The sequence below is a fragment of the Apus apus genome, chromosome 2 (genome assembly GCF_020740795.1).
Source record: "Apus apus isolate bApuApu2 chromosome 2, bApuApu2.pri.cur, whole genome shotgun sequence".
NCBI lineage: Eukaryota > Metazoa > Chordata > Aves > Apodiformes > Apodidae > Apus > Apus apus.
Window position 1 is genome coordinate 149,030,566 of NC_067283.1, and position 25,759 is coordinate 149,056,324.

At 42.4% G+C, this 25,759-nt stretch overlaps 2 protein-coding genes across 8 annotated transcripts in view; one reads left to right on the forward strand and one right to left on the reverse strand.

Annotated features, from left to right (window-relative positions):
- NDRG1 (N-myc downstream regulated 1) overlaps positions 1–18,920 on the reverse strand; it is a 42,649-nt gene extending 23,729 nt beyond the window's left edge. Inside the window, exons 1-3 of the mRNA XM_051612109.1 lie at positions 18,842–18,920; positions 4,511–4,589; positions 1,631–1,666 (exon numbers count right to left, since the gene is read on the reverse strand). Of these exons, the coding sequence (XP_051468069.1) occupies positions 1,631–1,666; positions 4,511–4,573 (99 nt within the window). The 5' untranslated portion in view covers positions 4,574–4,589; positions 18,842–18,920. The remainder of the gene's footprint in view (positions 1–1,630; positions 1,667–4,510; positions 4,590–18,841) is intronic.
- On the forward strand, positions 4,510–20,468 carry LOC127381585 (ubiquitin carboxyl-terminal hydrolase 51-like). 7 transcript variants are annotated; one of them, XM_051612113.1, is made up of 3 exons: positions 4,510–4,589; positions 18,842–19,318; positions 19,480–20,468. In XM_051612113.1, the coding sequence occupies exons 1-3, from the start codon at positions 4,572–4,574 to the stop codon at positions 19,537–19,539; spliced, it is 555 nt and encodes a 184-aa protein (XP_051468073.1). In that variant the 5' UTR covers positions 4,510–4,571; the 3' UTR covers positions 19,540–20,468. The 7 variants fall into 7 exon arrangements, 6 of the variants coding, with proteins under 6 accessions (XP_051468073.1, XP_051468071.1, XP_051468072.1 ...); XM_051612111.1 differs by having other exon boundaries at positions 19,848–20,468; XM_051612112.1 differs by having other exon boundaries at positions 20,059–20,468.
- Positions 20,469–25,759: the final 5,291 nt, after the last annotated feature.

The window sequence follows — 25,759 nt, forward strand, 5'->3', positions numbered from 1 at the left end:
GGCCTTCTGGGGAGCATAAGCTCTTAACATAATGGATTGAGACTGTTCTGCATTTTTCCTTCCTGACCTAGAACAACCAAAGATTAAACTCAAAGAAAAAAAAAGATCATTAAAAAAGCAGAAGATGGCAGAACAGGGCTAAATGACAAGAACCACTGCTCTGGATTAGCGACAGTTAATCCAAAACATAGAAAAAAAACAAAAAGGCTTAGAGTATTTGATCTTGCAAGTTAAAAAAAAAAAAATCTATATATACATACTGTTTACAAACCAAGCAAATTTATTCCAAGAATAGAAATAAAATATGGGCCAGTTCTGGATTCTTAATCAAAATACTGCAGAATTCCTGTTAGCAGTGTTAATCTGGGATTCAGATTTACTTAGACCAAGTGATCAATCTGAACTCAAACAAAGCTTCCCCCATGCTGTGCACAGTCCTGCAGGCAGTGCATGGTAACAACTTTAACTTACATTTATCAAGACTTCAGGTAGTAGATTTCATCCTTAGAAAGGATGAGGGGGTAGACACAAAAATGTCAGTTACAGTTTTACTATAGAAGTAAGAGCCACTGAAAGATTATAAAGAGGTTTGAGAAAACTGTCTCAATTTTCAGGGAAAAGACTGCTGAGTTTGTGCTGGATTTTTAACCAGTTTGTACAGCACTGAATAAAAATATAGACAAGTGCAAATAAAGTGCAACACACCACAACCTACAGGAGGGTTACCTCCTCCTCCTGCACATTCAAGACACTAGAACAATTTAATAGCTTTCCTTATCCCTGCACAATCTCCCTCCCTTGTTACACCCCCTTGATAAAAATAAAACATCCAGCAAGTCTCTTTTTCCAACACATACTCCTTCCTGTCCTCAGTGGTGGGAATTTACCACTCACTCTTTGCAGAGGCAGGTACAAGCTCCCTGGTCCCCCTCCCAGTTTGACCCAGCCTGAATCCAGCAGCTCTGCATTGCCTTAGTCTCAGTTTAAGAATCAGCAAGGACAAATTTCTCAGTCCCAAATAATGATAAAATAACACAAAGTCACCTCTCAAAATCATGACACACAGAGAAAGTGGAAAGCCCCCATTTGACCTCATGGTGTGCTTTATGAACTCTTTTGTTCTGGCTGTAAATACACATATAGAAATTACCATCACTCTCATAAGGAGCAAAACTGATTGCTTAGTACCTTCCACCACTCCACAGGCTTCAGGAATGTTTTGGAAACTTTCAACAGCTTAATGGGATACATCAAGAACATTTCCTCTGAGGAAATGCACACACTCTGCTAATGAAAGCAAATTAATTGAGGAAAGTGTGTGTGTCCATGGGGGAGGGGAATATTTTGCTTTCACTGCCACTGCTGAAGAATCTCATTCTCTTAGCAAGAACAGAGCTTCTTGCAACCCGGCCATCTCTTTTGGATGAAACTTTCTCAGCCTCAGTCTGAAAAGACCTCCTGCAGTCCCCTTCACATTGCTCCCTCAGAGCCCCATTCAGGCCCCTCTCCCACAGTCACAGTATTTTTGGCGAGCAGTCAGTCATTTCTGATCACATTTTGCTGTCTTGTCAAATGACAATTCAGTTTCCCCATTTACCAAAAAGAAAAAGAGAAGAATAATTTTACTTGCCTGAACATCAAAGTCTGGAAGGAGGCGAGTGATGGCCTGTGGAGAGATTTTAAAGCATTAATTAAGGTAACTTGGGCAGCTACAGAAATCTGCGTTGGGATACATGTGCTCTAACCCACTGGTTCTGCAGCTAAGAGCTCTGTCCTGAAACCTTTATTCAATGAAAGCTCTTGCTGAATAGCAAAATTCACCCAAAAGCTTTTTATCCACTAATCTTCAGTGAGAACAAGAAAGTAGTAAAATACTAGATTACAGACAAGAAAAACAGAGGACAAACGCTTCCATTATTGTTAGGACTGCTATTAGGATTGTTATTTCAGAGGACAGAAACACTGAACTTTTTTCCATTGCTTACTGCAGCCATGGAACAGCCAACAACCCACCTCAGTCCTGCCTAGGATGGACAGCACTGGTTGGGCAAGCAATGAGCACTTGCAACACAGCTAAGCAGTTAACACTGAGCTTTGGTTACAGGATGGGAAAGGTGGGAAAGGTTTTATCCTAGCCAAAAATAGGCCTTGATATGTCTGGGAGGCTGTCTGGACAGGGAGAGGTCTGTTCCCACCTGTGACCAGCCATTGCTGCTACTGACAGTCTCTCCTGTCTGTCAAGGATCCCCTTCAGCAAAGGATTAAGGTGACATCCTCCCATCTCCAATAGTCTAAAAGGCTCACAACTTCAAAGGAAGAAGTGTCTCACAGTTATCCCCTTTCATGCAGAGACAAGGAAGAAATCAAGCTCATTTTTCCACTGAGGGGCTGAAAACAGTGGGAAGAGCAGCCAAACCAACATTGTTATGCTGCAGAGAATGACAGAGAAGCCAAAGCTTGAAAAAGTAGTATAGAGATAAAAAGGTTAGGATCTTGGCAGTCCCTGCAGCCCAGGTAAATCAAGGATGGAAGATGTAGGAAGCAATACAGCTGCTCTCTTGGGCAATACTGTCACAGGTGGTGGACCTGAAAGGATTGCAGTCCAACCTATAATTATGGCAGCACTCTAGAACTGTGATCTTTAGGTGATTAGGCAATGTTTTGTATAGACAAACAGGTTCATAAAGAGCTGACTGTGTTTGTGGAAGTAATTTTACACAGCCTTAGCTTTAGACAATCTGCTTTTTAAAAATCTTACTATACTGTTGGTCTCATGATATTTTAAACATACACTGGTGTTCTAATGGGGTCTAGAGATTAAAGGAATACGTAGATATGGCGTCTATTTAGACAGCATATGAAAAAAGGCTCCATCATTCTCTAAGAACAAAGACTCAGCTGTGGAAGAAACCAAGGCACAACCAGCCAAGATGTGACTGTTAACTTAGTATGTGCTCAGTGTCCTTCAGGACATATTTTCCACTTTCTCAAAATATATTAAATAAGTTCACTTCGTGTTAAGAATGGCCACAGAGGAAATCAAACTCTCTGCTAGTTTCCCCATGCAGACAAAAAACTAGCATCATGAATAAACGCATATAGGTTTAATTGTCAAGATACCGAATTTTCATCTGCGTGCTACAGAAAGCCAGGAAGTTGATCAGTGTTTTAAGGTATTTCTGAACTTTGAAGCAAAGGCATTGCAGTTCCCATAAGACTTCTGCTTAGTATCCGCTACACTTTGCTACTACCGAATAATATTGACATTAAAAAGGGATCTTAGTTTCTGAAAAGTTTAAGTGCTGCATTCACTGGTATCCAAACAAGCTCTGCTTTCATGCAATGTCCTTGGCAAAGGAGCTGTGTTTCAAGTTGTTTTAGCCATTTCACTGCAGTCACAAGTGGAAATGCTTTTCTAAAGTGTTTACAGAAAAGAGGTAGGGAGTCAAAAAGAAAGTAGCAGATAGAGCAATGAAGAGTTCTAGTGTAAAGTTCTAATGCTCCCTCCCTGGAAGTGTTCAAGGGCAGGTTGGAGGGGGCTTTGAGCAATGTGGTCTAGTGGGAGGTGTCCGTGTCATGCAGGGGGATAGGAACTAAATCATCTGTAAGGTCTCTTCCAACCCCAAACATTCTGTGATTCTATAAAAGAAAAAACAAGCAAAGAAATTCCAAACAACAAAACCAGAAAAGAAGCCCAACACATTTATCCATCATTGTCAATAATTACAATAATTGGTAATGAAAGAAAACAAAAAATAAATCTTAGCTTCTTATTCAACAAAAAAGCTGAGATGTTCCTCAACATGGTACAGTGAATCATTTGCTGTACCAAAACAAAGAGTATTGCTAACATTGAACAGAATCACCTAGTTACTGAATGCAGACTCTGTGCAGATTTTTGGAGAAAAATGGTGCAAAAACAAATGGAAAGAAGTACCACAGGGTTAAGCAAAAAAAAAAAAAAAAAAAAAAAAAAAAGGCTGAAGTTGTTTCTATTATGCAACCCCAGAGGAATGGCTGCAGCTTGTGCATGCTGAGCATGTAACTCACAGCTCAGTGCAGTCAGAGAGGATTTGATGGGGCATAGTTGTACCTCTGGACTAAGACGTGCCCAGAAGAAAAGTAAAGACTCTCTGTGGCTCCTTGTAAGGTAGCTAATGGAGTAGAGCTTGTATCTCTACCTTGAGAAGTCTTTAGGTATAGATGGATCTATATGAGATTGCCCAGTATAGTTCAGAATTGCTGAAGACACCCAGAGCTGTCATTATTTAGAAAACAATAAATGCCACTGCCAGATTAGCACTAAAGTAGTAAAACCGAAGACCAAGAAAGAGAAAATAATTAAAATTCAATTTTGCATTATTAAAACAACCAGCCTCTTATTCCATCTCCAGTTACTCTTACTTTTTTCTTCTATACAATACGTTAGAATTAATCTAAGAATACATGTGCAGTTCCAACAGCAGCCCTGCAATAAAACACAAGCACTGAAGAGCTCTAAAATCATTACCTCCTCCTTTTCCACCAGAGGTTTCACCTCTGCAAGGTGAGCATCCTGGAACTCTGTTGACATGTTCAGTAGCTGGTATCTGGAAAGATGGAAAAAAAAAAAAAGAATTGTTCTCAGCTTCCATCAAAGATTAAATACAGGAACAAATAAAGATCCTGTTCCACCCAACCCCCTGCCAATGACCCACTATCACAGGTTATATTTTAAAAGATCTTTGCAAGAAGGTTATGAATCTCTTGTAAAACGCCTCCCTGGTTTATTTATAGACAGACTCCTGCACAATATGAGATTAAAGATATGTTAAGGCTGCAACATCAAATAGAAGTTTGGTAGCTTCTAAACAGGAGTGCTAAAGGAAACTGGGCAGGGGCCAGTACAGAGAGAGACATAGAAACTGGCATTTCACAGGTGAAAGGAGACAGCCAGATCTGCACAACCACCTTCTGAAATTACCTTGAACACTAGTCTCAGATTTTTTTTTCTTTTTTTTTTTTCCCTCTTCTTTATTTTGTTTATTTTTTGTTTGTTCTATTTTGTTTGTTTTGTTATGGGTTGTTTGTGGTTTCTTTCTGCTTGATTAGTTGTTTGGGCTTTTTTTTTTTTTTTTGGCACTTCTGTTACTTTTTGTTGTCGTTGTTTGTTTGTTTCTTTTGAATAATGCAGGCTCCCTCTCCAATGTCCACCTCTCTATTGTAAGAGAACTGAACAGAGACTCACTGGCAGCACCGTTTTACTCCCAAATCATTGTGCTCAATTCTTTGGGACAGACACACCTTCCTTGATCGGAGCAAACAAATAAATGGTACCAAGTAAAACAGATATTCCTTTAAGTGGACACCAACAAGGTGCATGCAATAATGTTATATTTTCAAAACTCCAAAAAGAGCAAGATTGCTGTATCCTGCTCTAGGAAAGGACCAGCATCATGATACCCAGCCCTCACCTGTAGGAAGCTTAACTGGTGTCCTGATTTGAGCCAGGATAAAACCAATATTCTTTCTAGTAATTTTGCTTTTCAGTTAAGTCTCTTCCATGACAACTGGGAACAAGGATATGGCCAAAGCCCAGCAGAGGTGACTGCTGAGGCAGACAAAGCAGCAGGTTGTGTGGCAGGTGCTGTGTGCCTTCTACATTGGGACCAAAAATCACCTCATTTCAGTACCCACATGACTCCAAACAGGGAGTTGAAAAGAAGAACAACATGTTTTCATTATCTGGATGAAGATAAGGTGCAAGAGGCAGAGGGCTGTTCCCTGCAAGGCTCTAATCAAAGACAGTAAACAGCTCTTAGAAGAGATACTGAAACTGTTTTAACTGCAGGATGACAAATAAAAGATTCAAAGAATGTTTTTTACATATCCCCTGGCCTGCTGAAGAAAGGCATGCCATGTTTGTTTCGGACATTTTTTGACAAGACTGGAAATTTACTAACTACCCAACTATAAAACAAATCAGTTATTTACTTTTTAACAAGATTTAAGAACTGTAGAAAGTGAGGCATATGAGTAAGTGTACTCATAACCCAGGCCAAAAGGCTGAAACACATTTAGGAATTATTGACTAAGTGTAATGGCAAATATTTTAATTATTAACAATTTTCCTGAAGACAAAAATAAAACTACTGAACAAAATTAAAGTCAATTCTTTAAGCCATGATTTCCCACCTCCTGACTTTAATTGGATTTAAGCCAATCAACAATGTCTACATAAATGACCTGGTGCACAAGCAGAGCTGTGAAACCCACAAGATTATTCAAGAGTTGGAAGTGGAAACAGAAGCCTTTTTACTCTGCCCTAGGGGTTAACTTAATGCACTTTTCCCTGGGCAAAGATGCTCAAGTGGGAAAGCTTGCAAGATGGCTGGATGCTACAAGAAGCTGTGGAGTGGTACACACAGATTAACAGAATTAATGCTGAAAAAACACTGGAGTCCATGAACATGCAAACAGCTTCAGATTTTAGGAATCCTTGAGAGTGATGTAGTTGGGAGTTGGATGTATTTTTGGTAAAGAATTAGGCTGGGGATTTTAAGCTTAGAGAAGTACTTCATTCATATTTAACCTCATAAACTGAGGCATGGTGGATAGGAACAAAATTGATCCCATTGCCAGTAATTCGTAATCCAAATTTACAAGGCATCAGAGATACTTGAATAGTCAGAAGAGTCAAGGCAGTTAATTCCCTAGTAGTCACTCTGATTCACTCTTTTTCTCCACATTTTCCAGTAAGCTTTGGCCCTTTTAGGTTTTGATCACAAAGAACAAGCAAAAAACAAGTCTGACAAAGTTTCAAGCAACTGTAAGGGACATTTGAGAAATAGCACTTCATATTTTTGTAATTACAGCCATCTATGTAATCTGTCATTCTACACAGTGAGCAGTTGTGCATGGCAGAGAGGGAGAATGAATGTTGCTGCAATATTTGAAGGGTGGAAATATTTACACGCAACTTCACCTAACTCAAATGGCTGGTTTGTTTTGTTTTGCTTTGTTTTGTTTTGTTTTCCCAACCAGTTCTGTGAAGACAAAAGTGACACCTTAATGCTGCACCTAATTCTGCGATAGATGCTGCAAGTGCAAGAGGTTTTTCTATGTTTTGCCAGTAGGGGACGAAAGGAAGAAGCCAGGTCCCCTGCAGCTTTCCAGTAAGAAGCAGCTCAGGGAGCAAAGCCACAGCTAGTGTTTGTGGAAGAAATCTGTTTACACGGGATAGTTTCAGATTTTCAGGGACTCAGGGCATTGACTACAAATGACCAAGAAGAACAAGATGGATGCCTTTTATAACTTTAAAAAACAATCCTGTTTTCACAGTAGTTCAAAGTTGTTGCTCTATGTTTCCTAAAGAACCAGCACTAGGAAGTGCTGACCAGCAGATTACACGACTGCAATAAAGTCTGCTGAACAAAAGCCCAACGTGTACCAAGTTCTCACTTTTGGAAAGATACCAGATCTTGAAGCCACGTAATGTTTTCAGATCAGGCATTTCCAAGCTCTGGGTTTTCCTTCTCTGCATTGGGAATACCTGAAACATTCATACCAAGAAACATCTTTGTGATAAGGCAGCACAACAACAAGCTATTTGTTCACAAGAACTGGCAAACAAAGCCCTGCTATCTGACAGAGCTGCAAAAAGCATCTTATTTTCCAAAGAGAAAGATGCTGGGGAAGTGGTTTTGTACCACCCATGTTCAGCACAAATTTTATAATCTCTAAATAGATGCTTTGTGCTCCCCATCCTTTACAGGCAGCTTGAAGGTAATTTAACTGCATAACTCTCCTAAATAGATAACCCTACAAACATTCCTTTATACACATTTCAAAGCACTTGTCACACAGAAGTCTTCAAAACACAAAGTTCATTTATAACTGCAAGCAGTAGTGTAAAGTTGCCAACTTGGAGAAAAACAACTTCTTTTTCACTCCACTTGGCCAACTCAGACTGCTAAGAGGTCCCAAGTTGTCTCTGGGACAAGCCCCCTCCATCCAGCAGACACATCCCACACTGCACCTAGGTATCTGTTAAAATCACCACTCAGAGGATGAAGTTTTAAAACCATCATGCTCTCAACTTAAAAAAAAAAATAAAATAAGTGTTTAAGGCCCCTTTGCAAATGGCAAGTGTTTTAAAAGTGATGCCATGTTTACCTTTGCCAGCTAGTCGGAAAGGCATCAAACCAGGCTCAAGGAAGCAAAAGGGGCATGGGGAAGGGTGGTGTCATCTGTGCAATACTATGTTCACTAATTTAATTCAAAGACACTTTTCAGTACACATTCCAGTCCAAACTTACTGCTCCAAAACCACCAAAGCAGGTGTCATAACCAGGGCTAATAGCTCAGGAATAATTTTACTGAGCCTGATTATTTTGCTCTTAAATGTTCAGAATATATCCCCTGTCCCTCTGCATCATCACTGGAGGGACAGTCATGGCTGGAGCCTTGTTTTGGCAGCAGGGGGTACAGGATGAATTTGCAGCCTGGCTTTGCACAACAGGGATATCAACAAAGGAGCTAAGAAGCCACACATTAGGCCAGCCATCCTCAGATACCAGCAATGTTGCAATCCCAAGTACCAAACATTAAGTAATCCTAATGTACGTGACTGAATTCCTTCCAAGCACAGAAGCTAAACAAGTTCAAAGATCCCTCCTTTCAAACTTTATTATGCTGAAGACGCGTGTATGGCTGCCCAAGATTGTGCCAAGGGTGGCATCATCAAGCATTACAGCCTCCTGTCCATACAGGCTTGGGGGAACTGCTACTAGTGCTACAGAATTTACCTCTGTCCTCATGCCCAAATGTTTTTTATCTACACGCTATCACAGAAATAAAATAACAGGAAAAGACTCCTGCCTGAAAGTTTCATAAAGAAGGCAATTTCCTCAAAACACCTCATTTAAATACTGTCAGCAGATATTATTCTCCTTTTGAGTATTGATACACAGAAGGGCAACCTGACCAGAGCAGCCCATGGCATTTCCACTTTTTCAGGCTGAGCAAGCAGGAGGGACAGCAATCACTCTACACATGGGTTTAAATACTTATGGGGCTATAATTGCAAAGGGAAGAGGAAGAAGACCATGGGCACTGATAGCCACTGCTCCCAAGCATTGGTGTTTTTCTATTTGGAGAAGAGGGACTACACAAGACTTGGGCTCCTGGACCACACGTGAGTGGTGTTTCCAAACCAGCCACATCACTCTGCACTTTATCCCCTGAAAGTCTCAAGTGTCTTCAGAGCTCAGGCTCCTAAGCAGGTAGACAGGACAGGGGTGGCAATTTGGGGCTTTATGTATCTGCAGCAGCTCAAAGCACTATTAAAGAAGCAGGGGTGAGACAAAGTTGGAGAAGTGAAATTGATTAGCAAAGATCCCCATCAGTTCCAAGTCAGAAAAATAAGTAGGTGGCTCAGGCCTCTGACAGTGAAGCAAGGAAAGTTATTGTGACGCTTAAACAGCATTTTAGCTTCACATAGAGTCATAGAATCATAGAATGGTTTGGGTTGGATGGGACCTTTAAAGGGCATCTAGTCCCACCACCCTGGAGTGAGCAGGAACATCTTCAAATAGATCAAGTTGCTCAGAGCCCCATCCAACCTGAAGAGGTCAGATAGACCTCTTCCAGTCATTAACAACAAATTTTGTAAACTAGTCTGATTGGCCCTAAAATATATATATATATGTATATGTGTTATTACTGTAAACTGGAGAGAAGCTTGAAAAAACTTGTCTCCACTGTGCAGAGACAAGTGGACATCAGTTACTAGCACCTATGTATGGTTGACAATGTACATTCTCATTAAATGCAGTATAGGTGTCAGATATTTTATTATAAACCTGACAAACCTAATATTCCTGTTTGTGATTAATTTGAAAATGATTCATTTTTCAAGCATCCCAAGTAGTTCATGCATAAGCATCTGCCCACACCATGCCCTGTTTAAGCTACTCTTTGTTACAGGCACTGCTGTCACGAGGTCCTTTGTGTACTGAGTTACTGGTTTTCTCTGACATAGTTCCACACAATAAATCAAGAAAGAGGTTTTAACAGAAGTTCTTTCTATTTATAAGGAAACAAACAAACAAACAACAAAAACCAAGCAGATTACTTTTGACAGTTAAGTAGCATCTCACTAAACAGCTTAAGCAACATCAAAAGCTGAAGACACTTGACTGCTTGGGACTCTCTGGGTTTTCCTAGACCATCTCAATTTGTAACTAAAAGTTAATAACCTGACACTAAGAAAGCTTGGTAGTGCAACCCTTAAATAAACTACATTTTAAAATCAGAAAAGTCAGAATCCAAAGCATTAAATTCAAGTGAACTGAAAGACAGATGTGGGAACTGAGGGAACTGAAAACTATGCTGCCTGGTGGGTCTTCAGTTCACGGGCATCCTATGATTCACCAGCACCCAGCCCTCTTCAAGCATAGCACACTGCCAATACTCAGTTGAATGATTTAGTTTCTTTCTAACCAGTTTGCTTTTATTTCCTTTCAGCCTCCTCTGTGAGCTACTTCATGAGCATACTTTAGTGACGGCTCTGGTTGAAAATAAGAGCTGGCATTCTGGGGGAAAAAAAAAAAAAAGAAAAAAAAAAGGAAAATAAAAAAAAGGTGGGTTTTTCATAGAATCATAGAATGGTTTGGGTTGGAAGGGACCTTAAACATCATCTAGTTCCAACTCCCCTACCATGGGCAGGGATACGTTGCATTAGATCAGGCTGCTCAAAGCCCCATCCAAACTGGTCTTTATCACTTCCAGTGATGGGGCATCCACAACTTCCTTGGGTAACTTGTTCCAGTGTCTCACCACCCTCACAGTGAAGAATTTTTTCCTAATGTCTGACCTAAACCTACCTTCTTCCAGTCTAAAGCCATTACACCATGTTCTATTGCTACACGCCCTTGTAAAAGGTTGTCCCTCAGCTTTCTTGTAGGAGCATAATATAACATAAGAGTGATTTTCAAAGCCAAAAAAAACAAGAAGGGCTTAAAGTTTTAGAAATTTTGAAGTTTAGACTTATGCTGTGTGCTAATCAGTTTGATTAGGGAACTGAAACATTATAGCCAAGCCCTTGAGCTCTGTGCCAAGTAACAGGATGGTGAAGGCAGATAGATGATGGTGAGGACAGCGCCAGCAGCTGCTCCCACAAGGCTTCCAGAAGCAATGCACAGGTGCAGGTCTGCAGTGTCTCCCACAGCGAGGCTTGCCCATGGCTTTGGTGTACTCATGCAGTTAGAAAGACAAGACCTCCAGGCTCGTCTCCAGGCCTTTTCTTCTGTTTGTTTTTCACTTGTGTGACTGGCGCCTGTGCCTGGACGGGCACAGAGTCGTTCAGCTGCAAACGCTCCAGTATCAGACACAGCCTTTAAACTTCCAATTCCTCAGAGCAGGGACTGGTTATTCTTCACATGCATGATACGTTCTGGCAGCTGCACATTGATAGTAGCACCAAAACAAAGCCAGCTGGAAGCAACCCTTCTGTCTACTCTGCAGATATTGAGCAAGAAAACTGTTGCAATGTGACTTGCACAATCCTCTCGCTGTGGGATGCAAAGAAGAATGTTCCTTGGAAAGCTCAGGATCCTCCCATTTTTCATGGGAGTAGAAACTGGCTGAGGGAAGGGATGGTGTGCTAGCCAAAGGAGATGCTTACTGTCCTCATCTCCCTTGTTGTGCCTGCCCCACCCAGTATAATGTGCAGCTATTCAGCTCCTAGCTAACAGGGGAATGGACAGCTTGTAATATCTTAGGGCTTTTTTCCTGGTGTAGCAATCCCCAATACCACCTAAACTATAATATCACAACTCCATAAGGGACATTTTACAAATCCTAACAAAGTTATCTGAAATTCAGGTTTCTTTAGCATGTGGCACCTGAAACTGGGTCTGGTCATAACTCTGTGAAGAGTGGTTATCTCCAATAATATGAAGTTTCTTTAAGGAGATTAAAAACACTAAGTGACTCCAAGGACTCTCTGGCTATGAAGGTTATTGTCACCCCAACCTCCCTCCTCAAGCAGCCCCCACTCATTGCTGATGTTGCTGCACACAGTTCTTGCAGGGTGGAGGTAGTGGAACCTGGGGCTTTTGTAAGAAATCCTACATCTGAGTGGCAGCCTAAGTTTATTCAGAAATGCATTGTGCCCATTTGTACTGGTGGCAATATTGTCCTTCAGCTTTAAGCAGCTCCACGCTGTGGGTGGCAGCACTGCAGGGTGGAAAGAGTGAAGAGCAATCAGCTGCCTTCCCAGGCTTTATTTCTTAACCCACCAAGCCAGCCTGTCTCTTTCTACTGCTCTAACACCCCAACACCCTCCTCTGCATCTGTCCCACTCCTCCTTCAACTGGCTGCAAACAAAAGGTCTTAAGCAAAGATTAAAGGTGATGCATTGGTGTAGAACCTGACTCCTGCCTTGCACCTGGATGCTAGGCTGGGTTTAGGGGCAGATTAAATAATGAATACTGCAAAGACGCATTAGGCATTTCATAACATGGAAAAGATGGCTTCTGCCACAAAGATTGCAGTCTCAACAGACAAGAATCAAGCTATTGTTCTTGCAGCTCACCAGTGCCAGGCCATGCTCCCCACCCCCTCCTATTCTCAATCTGCCATGCTTTAATAGTTCATAGCCTCTGCCCAGCTGCAACGGCTTCAAAAAGTGGGTGGTTCTGTGCAAGTAAAAAGCAAAAACATACTGAGATTATTCCAGAAGGGACAGGCTCGAAGTATACTCTGAAATGAGGAATGTTATCTAGCTCTCTAGGTTGCACCCTTGCAAGTATATAGTGGTTTCTTTTCCTATGTTTTGCATTTTCATGTTGATGAGGCAAAGACAAGTACTTAAGTTACAAGACATCATAGCTAAGGTTGATGATGTATGTTAATATACATTTATTCATGAGGCCATACTATATGGGTTACAGCTTCTGCGTACATATACAACTTGTTCTACTATCTATTAAAATTCCTTGCTCATCGCTGTGACAAGTTCTTTTCATAACCCTGCCAAAATGACTGGGTTGAAGTTTTTGATGACAAGTGTCTAAGGAGAAAAGTATAATTCATAGATGTTACTTTGTTCCTGAGAGTTCCTGGCCCCCTTTCTATGATGAACTCAACATTCTAGACCTTAATCTGGACTCAAACTTTGCACAACTAGCCATTATGTTAAGGACACATCTTTAATTTTTCCCAAAAAAGTGTCACTATAAAACTACCCAGATGTAAGCATTTGGACATGCTGAAATACTCAGGGCTAGATATGGGTAACAGTTTTCCATCACTTGCAAGCCTCAGCACCTAGAGATACAAAGGGATCTTCCTAAGGGCTGAGCACACTCATGTCTGTATCACAACAGACAGACTGGTGAAGGAATGACTAAGTCAGCACCATCTAGTACCAGGATACTCCTTGCTTCTCAAAAGATGGCTTTTCAAAATCATTCAAAGTGGGCAAGAAGTAATTCTTCATTCTCAACTGACTTTTTTTCAAAACTTTACCCGTCCATGCTCCAGGTTAGCATATATTACATCAGGCAGAGAACTTAGAGTTAGCACTTCCCTGGCTTTCTTTATAAGAGGGGTTGGAGTTATGAATGCCAAGCTTTTATGTAAGATTGGGATTTTATGCACAACTTCATAAAATTCAGTATGTCTCACATGGCAAAAATATGAAATGCTCTTAAATTGAATCATCTAGGAAAAAGAATAGCATTTTGAATTTGCCATTAATATAAAGGGTCATCATAAAACTCTGTAGTGCATCTGCTTCATAGACTAGTCACAAAACTCAGTGTCACAACTTTGTCCTAGGACACAAACACATCCTAAAATTTAGCAGGCATGTGTTCCATGAAATGGATACAAAATAAGTTTAGAGCACTCTAGAATTATAGTAGTTGGAAAGTGACATCAGTAGTTTGAGAAGGTGTACATGAGCTTCCTGAGGGAAACGACCAAAAACCCACATCAAGAGCAACCCTTCCCTCCTCTAATACTGTATTTCCTGCCTGGGTTTCTGCATATTTGAAAGGTTCCTTTCAAAGTTGCTTTCTATTTTGCTGATTACATCTTCACTATACCTTATGCCTACCAATAAACATACACGTATACATATAAAATATATTATCACTCTTTTGCTTAGAACACCAGTGCCTCCACCTACAGAGTCTTTGTAAAGGGCATTACAGATTAAGATATTTATCACTTTCTGCTTCCTAAAAAATCAGAATTTCTTACAGTAAGTGATGTAATGTGTGATGTAAAAGTGGTGAAATGGCAAGGACAAAAAACACCCACATACAAAAAGGGATGGTTGAAAGCACATGGAGAGATTTGTTTGAGTCAGTTAGGTTTTCATGCTGTACTAGGTCCTAAGGTTTGCTCCTTCCATTGATTTTTACATCATCCATACAGTACTAGCAGACTGGCCTTACACATCCATGGTAGAAAAGAAGCTAGCAGAGCTACACTTTTGAAGCTATACTTAGTTCAGAAAGGAAGCAGCCAGTTAAAGTCTTGGAAAGGTAGTAACTATCCAGTTTTAAAAACAGGGTTCAAAGGGAAGATCTGCATTGACCAATTCCCAGCTACCAAGAGAAAAACCCTGACTGACAGATGAAAAAGATTTATTAAATTTGTGACAATTATCTGAAAGGAAGTAGTGCAAAACCCAAAAGAAACATAGGAAACATGATCAGCCACGCAAAATAAGAACAGTAAAACTGATATACATCCTGCTTTGTACAAACAGATAAAGCTGTGGAAAATTTCATCAGCACAGGCAGTCCAGCTGTGCATCAGCAAGCACATTGCAGAGGTCCTCTGCTTGGAGAACACTCCATTTGACAACAAAGTGCTGGGCACCATCCAAAGACAACACTCTTATGCCAGTTGGGAAACAAAACAAGTTTGATCCTACAGTAGCCCTTAGCTAAAAGTAAAACTAATCTCATCTCCCTCATCATCCAACACAGGAGCTTGCACATTTGAGTCTGTCACTTGGATAATTGCAGGCTTTACTTTTCACCTTTACTTCACATTTGTGCTAGATCAATTGACAAATAATGTTACTGATTCTCATGGACACGCAGCACTGAGTTTAACTATTTCATAACAACACTTCAACAATACATGATCACATATTCAGGAGAAGCTCTGAATGGTTCCTTACTGCTGCTTCACCTCTGCAGCCAAAGGGAATTCACAACAGGGATTAGCTCATGCTGACTGGTCCCACTGAACTCACCCAGGGCTCTGGAAGTGACTTGGATAGAAAAAAAAACACACTACCATTGGAAAGAAAGACCAAGTTCAATGGCCATTATATTCATAGGCATCGATTTCCAAGAGGATTTTAGCCATCTGTAGCAACACACACCAGCAAATCTGAAAATGGGGCTGCCTTACTCTCAGCCTTCTGCAGTTGCAGATTATTTCCAGTGACTTTCCAGTACTAGTGAGTAATTTACTTGCAACTTTTGGGAAAGAGATTTTGACAGAAAGCAGTAGAGTAACTACAAAGTAACCACCTTGACCTGTTGACAGCTAGAGATCCACTCCCCATGCAGCAGTTCAGGAAAGTTCTTCACTGCCAAGACTGCAGGGGCAGCACCACCATGCAAAATTTACAAATTTATACCTAAAAGCTGAAGCTAAAGGGTGGTCTACATACAGTTTCACTTGCTTAGTGAACCAGTGACAGGACAAAGCGGGCTCTTCTGCACTTCTGCCTGTGAATTATAAGTATTGTGACAGAACACCTCCAAGTCAGTAGTAAACAGTCAGCTCAAAGTCATATTTTGACTCAAGAACCATCAGTTCGTCCTTATTATTATCAAGCAGTTGCATGTCCTGGGTTTTGGAAGGTTCTCCTTTCTAGAGGTCAAACCAGAACAGCTAGAGAAAGTCACTCTTGCTGTGTACTGCTGGGACTGAAATGATTCAGGCCTTTGGTTTCCCAGACTTTCCAAACAGGATTTTGCTGCCTCAAGTATCCAGCTTTATGCGTGATGTAACCATTGCTGATCCACCACAATGAGAACCTGTATTATTTTTGAGAGTTTCTAAAGAGTTTCAAGCCAGCTTCACTCCTTCTGTGTCTCTCACTTTTTGTCTAGGTTGAAACAATAAATGCAGGAAATGTCTCTTTACATGTATGATCCGCATTTTGTGCAATGCATTCTCAGGCTCTAATAAAGTTAAGTGAAACAGCCCAAACAACCAGTATTTTCTGTGGGAAGTCAGAAGTTTGCCAAAATCCCTTAAGCTGGTCATGAGAAGATGTATGTTGTACTTCAATCAAACAAATTAATCACTTAGGTTTAAAAATTGGACTCAAAGAAATTTTCTCACAACAGTTCACTGCTAATCCCACCTGAACTACAAGAGCAAATTACTCAGCTGCCTTATAAGTAATTTTAAGGGCCAGACTCTCATGCCAAAATGCTTCCCACGATGCACTGTGTTCTCCCCATGGAACTGCCATAGTGAAAAAAAAATAAAAAAATAAAAAAAAATTCAAAGAGCAAAATATCTCCCACTGGAGTAAAGAAAATTAGGGAATCCTGCTGTTTTTACTGAGCATTCATACAATCTCCCAAGATGATCTGTCACAGTTTTAGCATTCCTTTTTATTTTGGCAAAAACAAAAAAGCCATTGTGCAGGGGAGAAACAGAAAAACTTTGAGAGTCTGCTATTTGGTGGTGCAGATGCTGGTTCCCAAACACCAGCAGGCACATGTGGTAGTGCTCCCTTGGCAGTGGGTGCAACTTCTTTGGCTACTGCCAAACTCTGTGAACACCTGACACTTTGACGTCTCTATCCTGCTGTCGCCTTGAATAAAGTGGGCAAGGAATGTAGAGAATCAGTATACAAACCCTTTTTCCTAAGGGAAGCAAATTAAAACTGTGGCTTGTCAAGACCTTCTAGACCCCTCTCCCCCAGCCTGGTTCAAGGGTAGTCAGTTTTACAGTGCCCATTCTCAAGAGAATGAGTTCATCTCTCAGTTCACTGTTTGCAGACATCTTGGTTCAAAGTTTTCAAAGTCACAGTCCAACCCATTCAGGGGGATTCAATCCACTGCTGAATTGCAGTGCAAGGAACTCAGATTCAGAAGTTGTGGGCTCCAGTTCCCCAAACTGTTATGCCATGGCATCTGTTCATTTTATACTGAAAAATATTAGATACAGAAAACATACACACCCTAAGTAGTCTCTCATTACTACATTAAAGCCTGTTTCCACTGCATCTGTATTTGCCATGTCAAAACACACACAAGTTCCTCCTGAACACGCTCATAAATTAGTCTGCCTGAAGAGCACAGAGCTTATTAGTACTCCAGGGACTGTACAAACCTCTAAGAAACAATTTATTACTTTTGCTGCATCTTCTCCTGAGTTTTACTATTTCACCCAGTCATTAAATTGTTGCTGTGCACAGGACATTGTGCACCATTAGCTGCCTGCTGTTGGCTCAGATACTTGTGATAAAATCACAGCCATTCTATGTCAAAATACATTAGACTCTGGTTAAAAGTGCATAAAATTTTAGAAAACATGTTCCCAAAGCCAAGTTCAAAGTGCACCAGCTTAATGCTACTGGCTGAAGCTTTGATTTAAGTTATGGCTGTAACAGCCAGGACTGTTTTTGCAGCAAGGCAGACATCTCACATGTTTACTTGAAGCATTTTATAGCTCCTGTTTACAGGCTGTTTCTGTTGTTTGCCACAAACAGTGAGCTTTTCAGCAGCTGTGTATCTTTGACAGTTGGACACTCAAAAAAAAAAAAGTTGGCAAAAAGCCAGAAGAAGTCAAAACAGTGGAACACCTTGCAGAGAGCCTTCAGGTCATCTTTGACCTCTTCCACACCTCTACAACTGCATTTTCTGGATTCAAAATACAGTTCCTATTTAAACAAACAACTGAGAAGACAAGCGTCCAAATAACACAGCTGGTGAATCTATCTGAAGCCTGAAGAGAGACCAGTTGTGGGGATGGGGTGCAAAATTGGGCACAGTGTTCTTTATACAGCCGTGGGTAAAACAGCAAGCAATGCCAGTTTGCAAGTGTTTCATAGGAAAACCGTAAGACAGTGGAAAGGCTTAACCAAAACACCCTTCCTAGCAGAAGTGAAATCACTGATCAGCCCCAGCGCAGAGCTCTTGGCTCCCCTGCAAGCGGTACCGTGAAGTGCCCTGAATCTGAGCAGCGCTTAGATGCACGGAGGACAAACTGCACCAATCATCGCATGTGAGGATAAAAACCCCACTAAAACAACTGACCGGTACAAGCTGGACACCAGTCAAGTCTGTCCTCTGCTCCAAATCCAACACAGAGCTGCGAGAGCAGAGAGACACAAGCAACAAGCGCCAGCAGTCAACTTCCGTCAGAGAAGTATGTGCCCTCGTTTCACAGCTGTTTTCCAGCCCAGCCCAGTCCGCTGCTGCGCCAGGGGAGCCCGGACTGTGGCAGAAGCAACCAGCAGCAGTCCCCGCCACCGAGAAGGGCCGGGGTACGGCTCGGGACACCTCATCCACCGCTCCCTCCCTCCAAGGCGCAGCCACCACCCTGCTCGAAGCAGCCTGCTTCTCCGCAGGCAGCCGGGGAAGTCCTGCTCGGCAGGAGTGAACGGAAAGGGAGTTATTGATAACAAAAAGGAGCAGGGTGGTAAGGATGCGCTCTCGGAGGGGCTGCGAGGCTCGCGGGGGTGGGTGGATGGACAGGTAGGTGCATGGACGGATAGGTAGCTGAAGGGATGGACGAACGAATAGTTCGCTAGACAGATGGGGGAATAGGTAAGGAGGTGGACGGAGGGAACCCCCTCCCTTACCTGCTGCGGTCCCGCTTCCCCCTTCGCCGCTGCTGCCGCCGCCGCGCTCCGATCCTCACCCGCCCGCGGCCGCGGGGCGGATTTATAGCCCGCGCCCCGCCCGCCGGGCGGCGCTGCCCGCCGCCGCCGCCGCCGCCGCCTCCCCGAGCGGAGCACGGGGCGGGACAGCACCGGTTCCGGGGCTCCGCCCGCACGTCCCGCGCCCCAGGGCTCCCCCCGGTCGCCCGCAGGTGTTTGCAGCGCTACACGCCGGGGGGCTCGGTGTGCACGGGGTCGGTACGTAACAGCGGGGAAGCCCGGCGCAAAACCTGCGAGCCCGCGTCCCGCGTTCTTGCAGGTGGCGCAACCCAGCCGGGGAGAGGCTCGTCTCTGACATCCCCTTCCCGGGCAAGCTTTGGGAGCACTGAACAGCTGAGACCTGCCGCCCTGCTTCCCGAAGCGGTAGCGTGCCGGGGGGAAAGGTTTTCACACCGTTTGGTGAGGAGTGGCGAGTGTGTGCGTGGGGTTTGCCCGGGGATCGGAAGAACAGCCGTCTTGGGCAAGGCTGAGCACAGGACCGCAACTGCGGGGTCCTGGCACGAGTGGTCCAAATCGTGCGGGTGTCTGCACGACTGTATAAAAACAAGTCCATTTACCAGATCCTGAATTGCAAAATCGGTTGCTCATACATTAACATCAGCACTCGGAAGGAACTCTAATTGCAGGAGAAGGAAAATGCCTTCACACACTTCTGACGAAGTTCAGAGGGTGCAGCGGGTGCTGCGAGTGCTGGGTGAGTTTCCCAGCAAACGGCTTTTGGGCGAGAAGCGCAGCCAATCGTTTATTCCCAAAAGAGGCCCTAGCCTGCTGAGTACAGACTATCTCTATGTACACAGCCCTGCGTGTAGCCACCCTCTAAGGGGCGGGTGAAACTGTGACAGCCTGAACTGCTTTTTCTGTGGCTTTTCTGCAAAGCGCGCTTACACCCTGTGTGTGATTTCACTGAACAACCTTGCTTTTATGGCAGGTTACTGCGACCCAAACTGTTGAAATCCACAGCACGTCGTCGTTCTCCCTACATGCAGTGGCCTGAAGAGGAAATCAGAAATTTCTGAAACTCTGAGACTCTGTTAAAATCACTGCCCCGATTTCTCAGCTATACAATAAGCTTATTAAGCCCAGCCTATAAAAGCTTGCTGCTGTTCAAATGCATATCAGGTTCTCTCCTTCTATCCCAGCTTCTGCACCTGAATCAGAAAGTGCTGCCTTCAGAAAGAACCCTGGAAGCCTTTTCACCATGAAGTGACAGGAGACCACGCTGTGCAGCAGTAACCCTGAATTATTACTAAGTGTAGAATAAAGGAAATATCATGTTTTCTTGCCTTTGATTAGTTGATGTCTGCAAGGATGAAAAGTACTTCTAAAACAGCATGAGAGAAGCACTTGTTATGACAGTGCTGCACTGTGTCTGTTTGCTTTGTTTTTTGAATCACAAAAGGTCTAACCTTTTTCATACTCATTTTAAACTGTGAGGCCAGGAAAACAATGACACCACCAGAAATAATTTAGTTTGTGACTGAGCCTATTTTGAGGTCATATCTTTACATTTATGTCAATAAATCACTTGCTTTCTCTGTTTGTTATGGAAGATCTGTCTAGCTCAGTGTACTAATGTTATGGAACAAGTGCAAATGCTAGAAAAAGAAGATGGGATTGACTAATTTTCCAAAGGATTAATCCTTCCTTCATCTGATCATGAAAAAAAAAAAAACCCAAGCTCAGAAATATTCAGTCCTTCAGAAGGCAGATCTGGGTCAGTGTCTGGACTGTGTGGTTTGGCCCATCCTCAAGCAGTTTTGCAGTCTGCTGTGCTTGGCTGCTTTTTTGGGGAAGGGGCTGAAATCTCCAGAGATTCAAATGGAATGAGCTGTTCCCTGTGACTAAACACAAACTTTTGCAGTAAAAACAAGTACCAAATCTGGAACAAACTGGAGAACTGGAATGAAGTGTTTTCTTCTCATTTGACCTTTGCAGTTTGTTTGTTATTTAGATCACATGTAGTGTTGGACTCTCAAAAATGCTGGAGATAGGCAGATAGAAGACTCTAGCAGCCAGTAGTTGCTAGCCCACGTGAACAGAAAAGCCTGGAAATGTGTGCATCCTAACTGGCCCTTCAGTAGCTGAAGCCCTCTTCCCAGCTATTTTGCTAGGTATGACTGAGAGTAACACGGTGATTTACAGTTTCTTTTGCGAGTGATGGATGGATTGCAAAAGAAAATGAAGTCATTCCAAAAATCCAAGTTAGGAAGTATTTTGCTATGTGAAGATATTGCTAAAGTTTGTACTCAGAGAGCCAAATCCTGCCCTGTGCCAGAAAGCGGCACAGCTGAAAGCTTGGGAAACATTCCCCTTTGTTTGAAAAAGTCTGCTTAGAGGACAGGTAGGGAAAACAGGAATTTCAAGGCGGAATTTGCCAGAGTGGCACCTCTGACAATGCAAAAGCCACAGCCTCAGTGAGTTTTCACCCCGTGCTGGGCTGCACGACTGCTCACACTGCATTCCCGTAGCAGCTCACGTACCAGTATCCGTACGTGTATGGACAAGTGTACTTTAGGAACAACTGTGCTAAGGAGAGAAGACAAGCTGCCACCCACATGGACACACTGAAAGTCTAATGAGTCCTTCTCCTGTAAATATTATTGTATTGAATAAACCAGCTTTACACAGCTGGCATGCACTTGTCCTTTCCAAAAGAGCATCCGTGGCTGCCCAGCCACAGATGTTCGTTCCTGTACCAGTGCACAGGCTGTTCAAACCAGCCTGAAATATGACCCCTTTCCAGTGCTGTCTGTGAGTTTCACTTGAGATCACAGTATAAATCTCCAAGATTTTTAATAGAAAATTAAACAAGTCCTTGATTCACTCTTTTATTTTGTTGTGTTTTTTTTAAAGTGGATTGTTGTAGGTATAAGCACACACAGACACTCTTGCACAAAGAAGGGAAATGGCACTTCCATGCTAGAGAAAGACTAACCATATGTGCTGAGCAGAAACCTGCCTGTGTGTTCCAATACCTGGCAGGAGCAATATTTCAGCATTTAAACAGCACTTTAAAGCCATTAACTAATCAATGCTTACCAGGCTCCAGGGGAAAGAGGGTAGTACTAATGCAGAACCACCAGACTAGAGAGCTGATCCAAAGTCCACTGAAGGGTAGCGTCTATTTCAATGCCATGGAAATAGATTTTAATTATGAGAATATTCTTCATTCCTTTGACATTTTATTTCTTGCCATGCCAGCATTAACACAGGAAATTTCACTGGTTGTACTGCAGCAGCAAAGAAGGAAAAAAAGTTGACTAAAGTAGGAGCACAGCATTATTTCTTACAAAAATAGTGTGTATTTCTTTAGATATATCTCTGCAGTTTACACTTAAGCAGTGGTGATATTATTAGTCACTGCAAAAGTAACTGGGTGTTCCCTTGTACTCACAAACAATACAGCACGGATAATTTTGGATTAAGCTACATGTTTTATGAAGAGTATCCTTGATGTTTGCTGGTTCATGTTGAAAGAATTCCCCATGTGACCCATCAAATATCACACCCCATCCACTGGGAATTTTATTCTGCTACAGCCTTTTGCTGTTGCCTTTGGATGCCTTGACGAGGATGACACGTAGCCAGATGGATCAGCTGTCCTTACAAAAATCATTCAATGCAGCTTTGAACCAGGGGTGCTGACCTCAATTAAAAAAATTAAATAAATAACACCAACAATTGTGGATTCACATGCCCTTGTCAGAGATTTGCATGATATTATTTATACCCCCACATAAGCACTTATTTCCAGTTTGGAAACTGCTTTTGGCAGGTTTACCTGCTTCAGCAAAAGCATAGATGTGGGGTGAGTCATTATTTGGTCTTGCAATATGAACTTCCTGCCATTTGCAATGAAGTAGATTTTTTTCTTTTTTTAATTTATTTTAGAAAACCAGGGGTTTTCTGCAAGTTCATTGGATAAATGGAGGGGATGGGGGGTTTGTTTTGAGTAAGTATGTTCCTTTAGGAGGTTTTGCATGGAGCGTTTTAGCAAGAGGAACATTTCTGCAGGAAGTTCTGTTAATTGAGGTGGAATCTGTGAGCTAAATTCACAGCAGGACTCAGCCACTGAGTGACAGGGCTGCCTGGCCCCATTTCCAGCACCCAGGATTTTGGTCCAATGCATGTGGACAACTAAGTGCCTAGGAATTGGGATGATTAAGGGAGCGGAACATCTCCCTTATGAGGAAAGGCTGAGGGAGCTGGGTCTCTTTAGGCTGGAGAAGAGGAGACTGAGGGATGACCTCATCAATGTTTACAAATATGTAAAGAGTGAGTGTCAGGAGGACAGAGCCAGGCTTTTTTCAGTGACATCCAGTGATAGGACAAGGGGCAGTGGGTGCAAACTGGAACATAAGAGGTTCCATGTGAATATCAGGAAGAACTTATTTCCCGTGAGAGTGACAGAGCACCGGAATAGGCTGCCCAGAGAGGTTGTGGAGTCTCCTTCTCCGGAGATATTCCAAACCTGACTGGACACCTTCCTGTGTGATGTGCTCTTGGTGATCCTGCTCTGGCAGGGGAGTTGGACTAGATGATCTTTCGAGGTCCCTTCCAACCCCTAAGATTCTGTGTGTTATTCTGAGAAGCCACAATAATGAGTGGCAAATATTAAAGCTATACAAGGGAAAAAGCCAAGAAAGACAAGGTTTAAAGTAGATTTTATGTTTGTTTCCACGTAAGGTTTCTGACTGGGAATTCTCTCCAAGTGATGAATACCTATGGTCAGTGAGTGCTTTCTCTGGTACTGCCTCACAGTCCATAACCCACAGATAATGCAGACTGATGAGGAACTTGGTTTCATACTCACTTGGTTGTATCTTCTGCTTACCAGGAAAAGGTCTTAACCACAGTCTACAGGGTAGTTATATACCCATTGCACAACTCTTTGCTTGCAATTTCTCCTGTTGGAGCTGATGCGTTTTGTTAAAAAAAATGAAAATTTATCAAGTCAGACAGAAAGAGGAAGAAGTTTGATTCTGCAGCTCACAGATGCCATTGTGAAGGCAGGGAGATAGATTCATATCCCTGCTACGGTAGGAAGGGGAACTGGGAATTGTGGCATACTTCCACTCCTCCTCCAAGCAGAAAAGGTTCACATTGCAATTTCGCAATTAAAACCTGTCTCTTGCACCAAGAACTCACCAAGAGAGCCTTCATTTTCAAAGTTATATTTTGTGCAAAGATTAAACCAGCGGGGACTCTCTGAACCTTGCATGGGGTAAGATGAAAGGGAAAACATCCCACTTTGGGTTTCAGTTAGGAACTAGAGAAATTGCTTTTCATGGGCTGACAACGGTTTTACACACATCAAATAGTAAAGTGCTTCCTGATCTAGTGGCAGCTCAACAAACATTTGAAAGGTCTCAGTGGTGCCTGCATTCCAAACTGAGGAGATTCAGGTGAATTCAGCTTGCACGTTCACCACAACCAAAATGTCATGCACTGCTACTGATTATCTGTTCTGATGTAGTCTCAATTTGTTTACCTAGATGGACTCTTTGTGTTTTGGTTGTCACCTGCTTGCCACTGGGCAGGAGCAGCAGTACAGTTCAGCACACCATGGCCCATGAAGATCCCTGTATCACAGCCTCAGCAGGATGTGTGTGGTGACTAGATACTCACCTGCCTTCTTGTTTGCCCAATGAGCTAAACAGAAAGCTATTTGGGCCTACTGGCAGACCAAAGAATTGGTTTTATGGGTGCCTGATAGCTCCTTGCACAAGTTTATTTTCTCCAGCTGGAGGAATATTGCACCCTTCAGGCCTGTCCACCTGTTAAACACATACACACACCTCTATGTGCCATTGTATAGCGCTTGTTTCCTTAGGGATCTATGCTATACATACAGATAACATAACAAGTTTACCAAGCTGGCATGAGATATTATTATTTGTTTTTAATTTTTGTTGTTTCTTTCTGCTGTCAGCTATGAGCAGGCAAGGAAGTAGAGAGACCTATTTTGACTGTGACCTAAAAGCACTGCCATCACCCTGCCCAGCAGTTGGAGGCAGGAGAAATGAAACACTGAAATATTGTATATGAGGGGGAATTTTCCTCAACTATCTCAGTGACAGGTGACCTTTTCCTTCTCACTCCCAACAAGGAACTTTGTGTTTCTCAGAAGGGGTTTGCTCTGTCTAAAGGAAACCAGTACTGCCTTCAGCATTAACAACTACCCTTTGACATTTCTTTTTCTTGAATTGTTCTTTCCAAAATTACCTACAAGAACACAAGCTACAGGGGTCACTAATTCAATTTCTGAAACACTGGATGAGTAAAGAGTCTAACAAAGCCCAACTGATGCTCACATCTGGTCATCTACAACTTCTTTCATCTGTAATCCTCCCTCAGTCTGCCTGGCCAATGCCTTGGGGAACCAGAACTCTCTATCCCCATTCAATGAGTGGGGAGAACGTGACCATCAATTGCAACTGCTGTCCTCTGCTGCAAATTTCAAGGCAAATTTGAAGAATACTTTAAAGTTGTACACGTCTTTTCATAAAACCTGTTTTAAAATACCAGAACATTGGGATTTTCTATACTTGAGCATTGTAAAGAAAACCCTGCTTACATCCACCCTAGCATTAGGGACAGAACTCATTTAGTGGCTGCACGAGCAACCTAAAGGAGACTTTAATTCATTTATATAATACAGACTTGTCAGGAACTTGCTTTTTAGCAGAAAGGGGTGACCAGGGAGATGCTGGGTGTGTGCTCTGATAAATTAGACCCTTCAAAGCAAGAGATCACAGGACTTGGAAGTCACTAGAAAATCTCCTGATTCTAAACACTTTGGTGCAGATCACATCAGTTGACGTGCCTGCAACTCCTGTA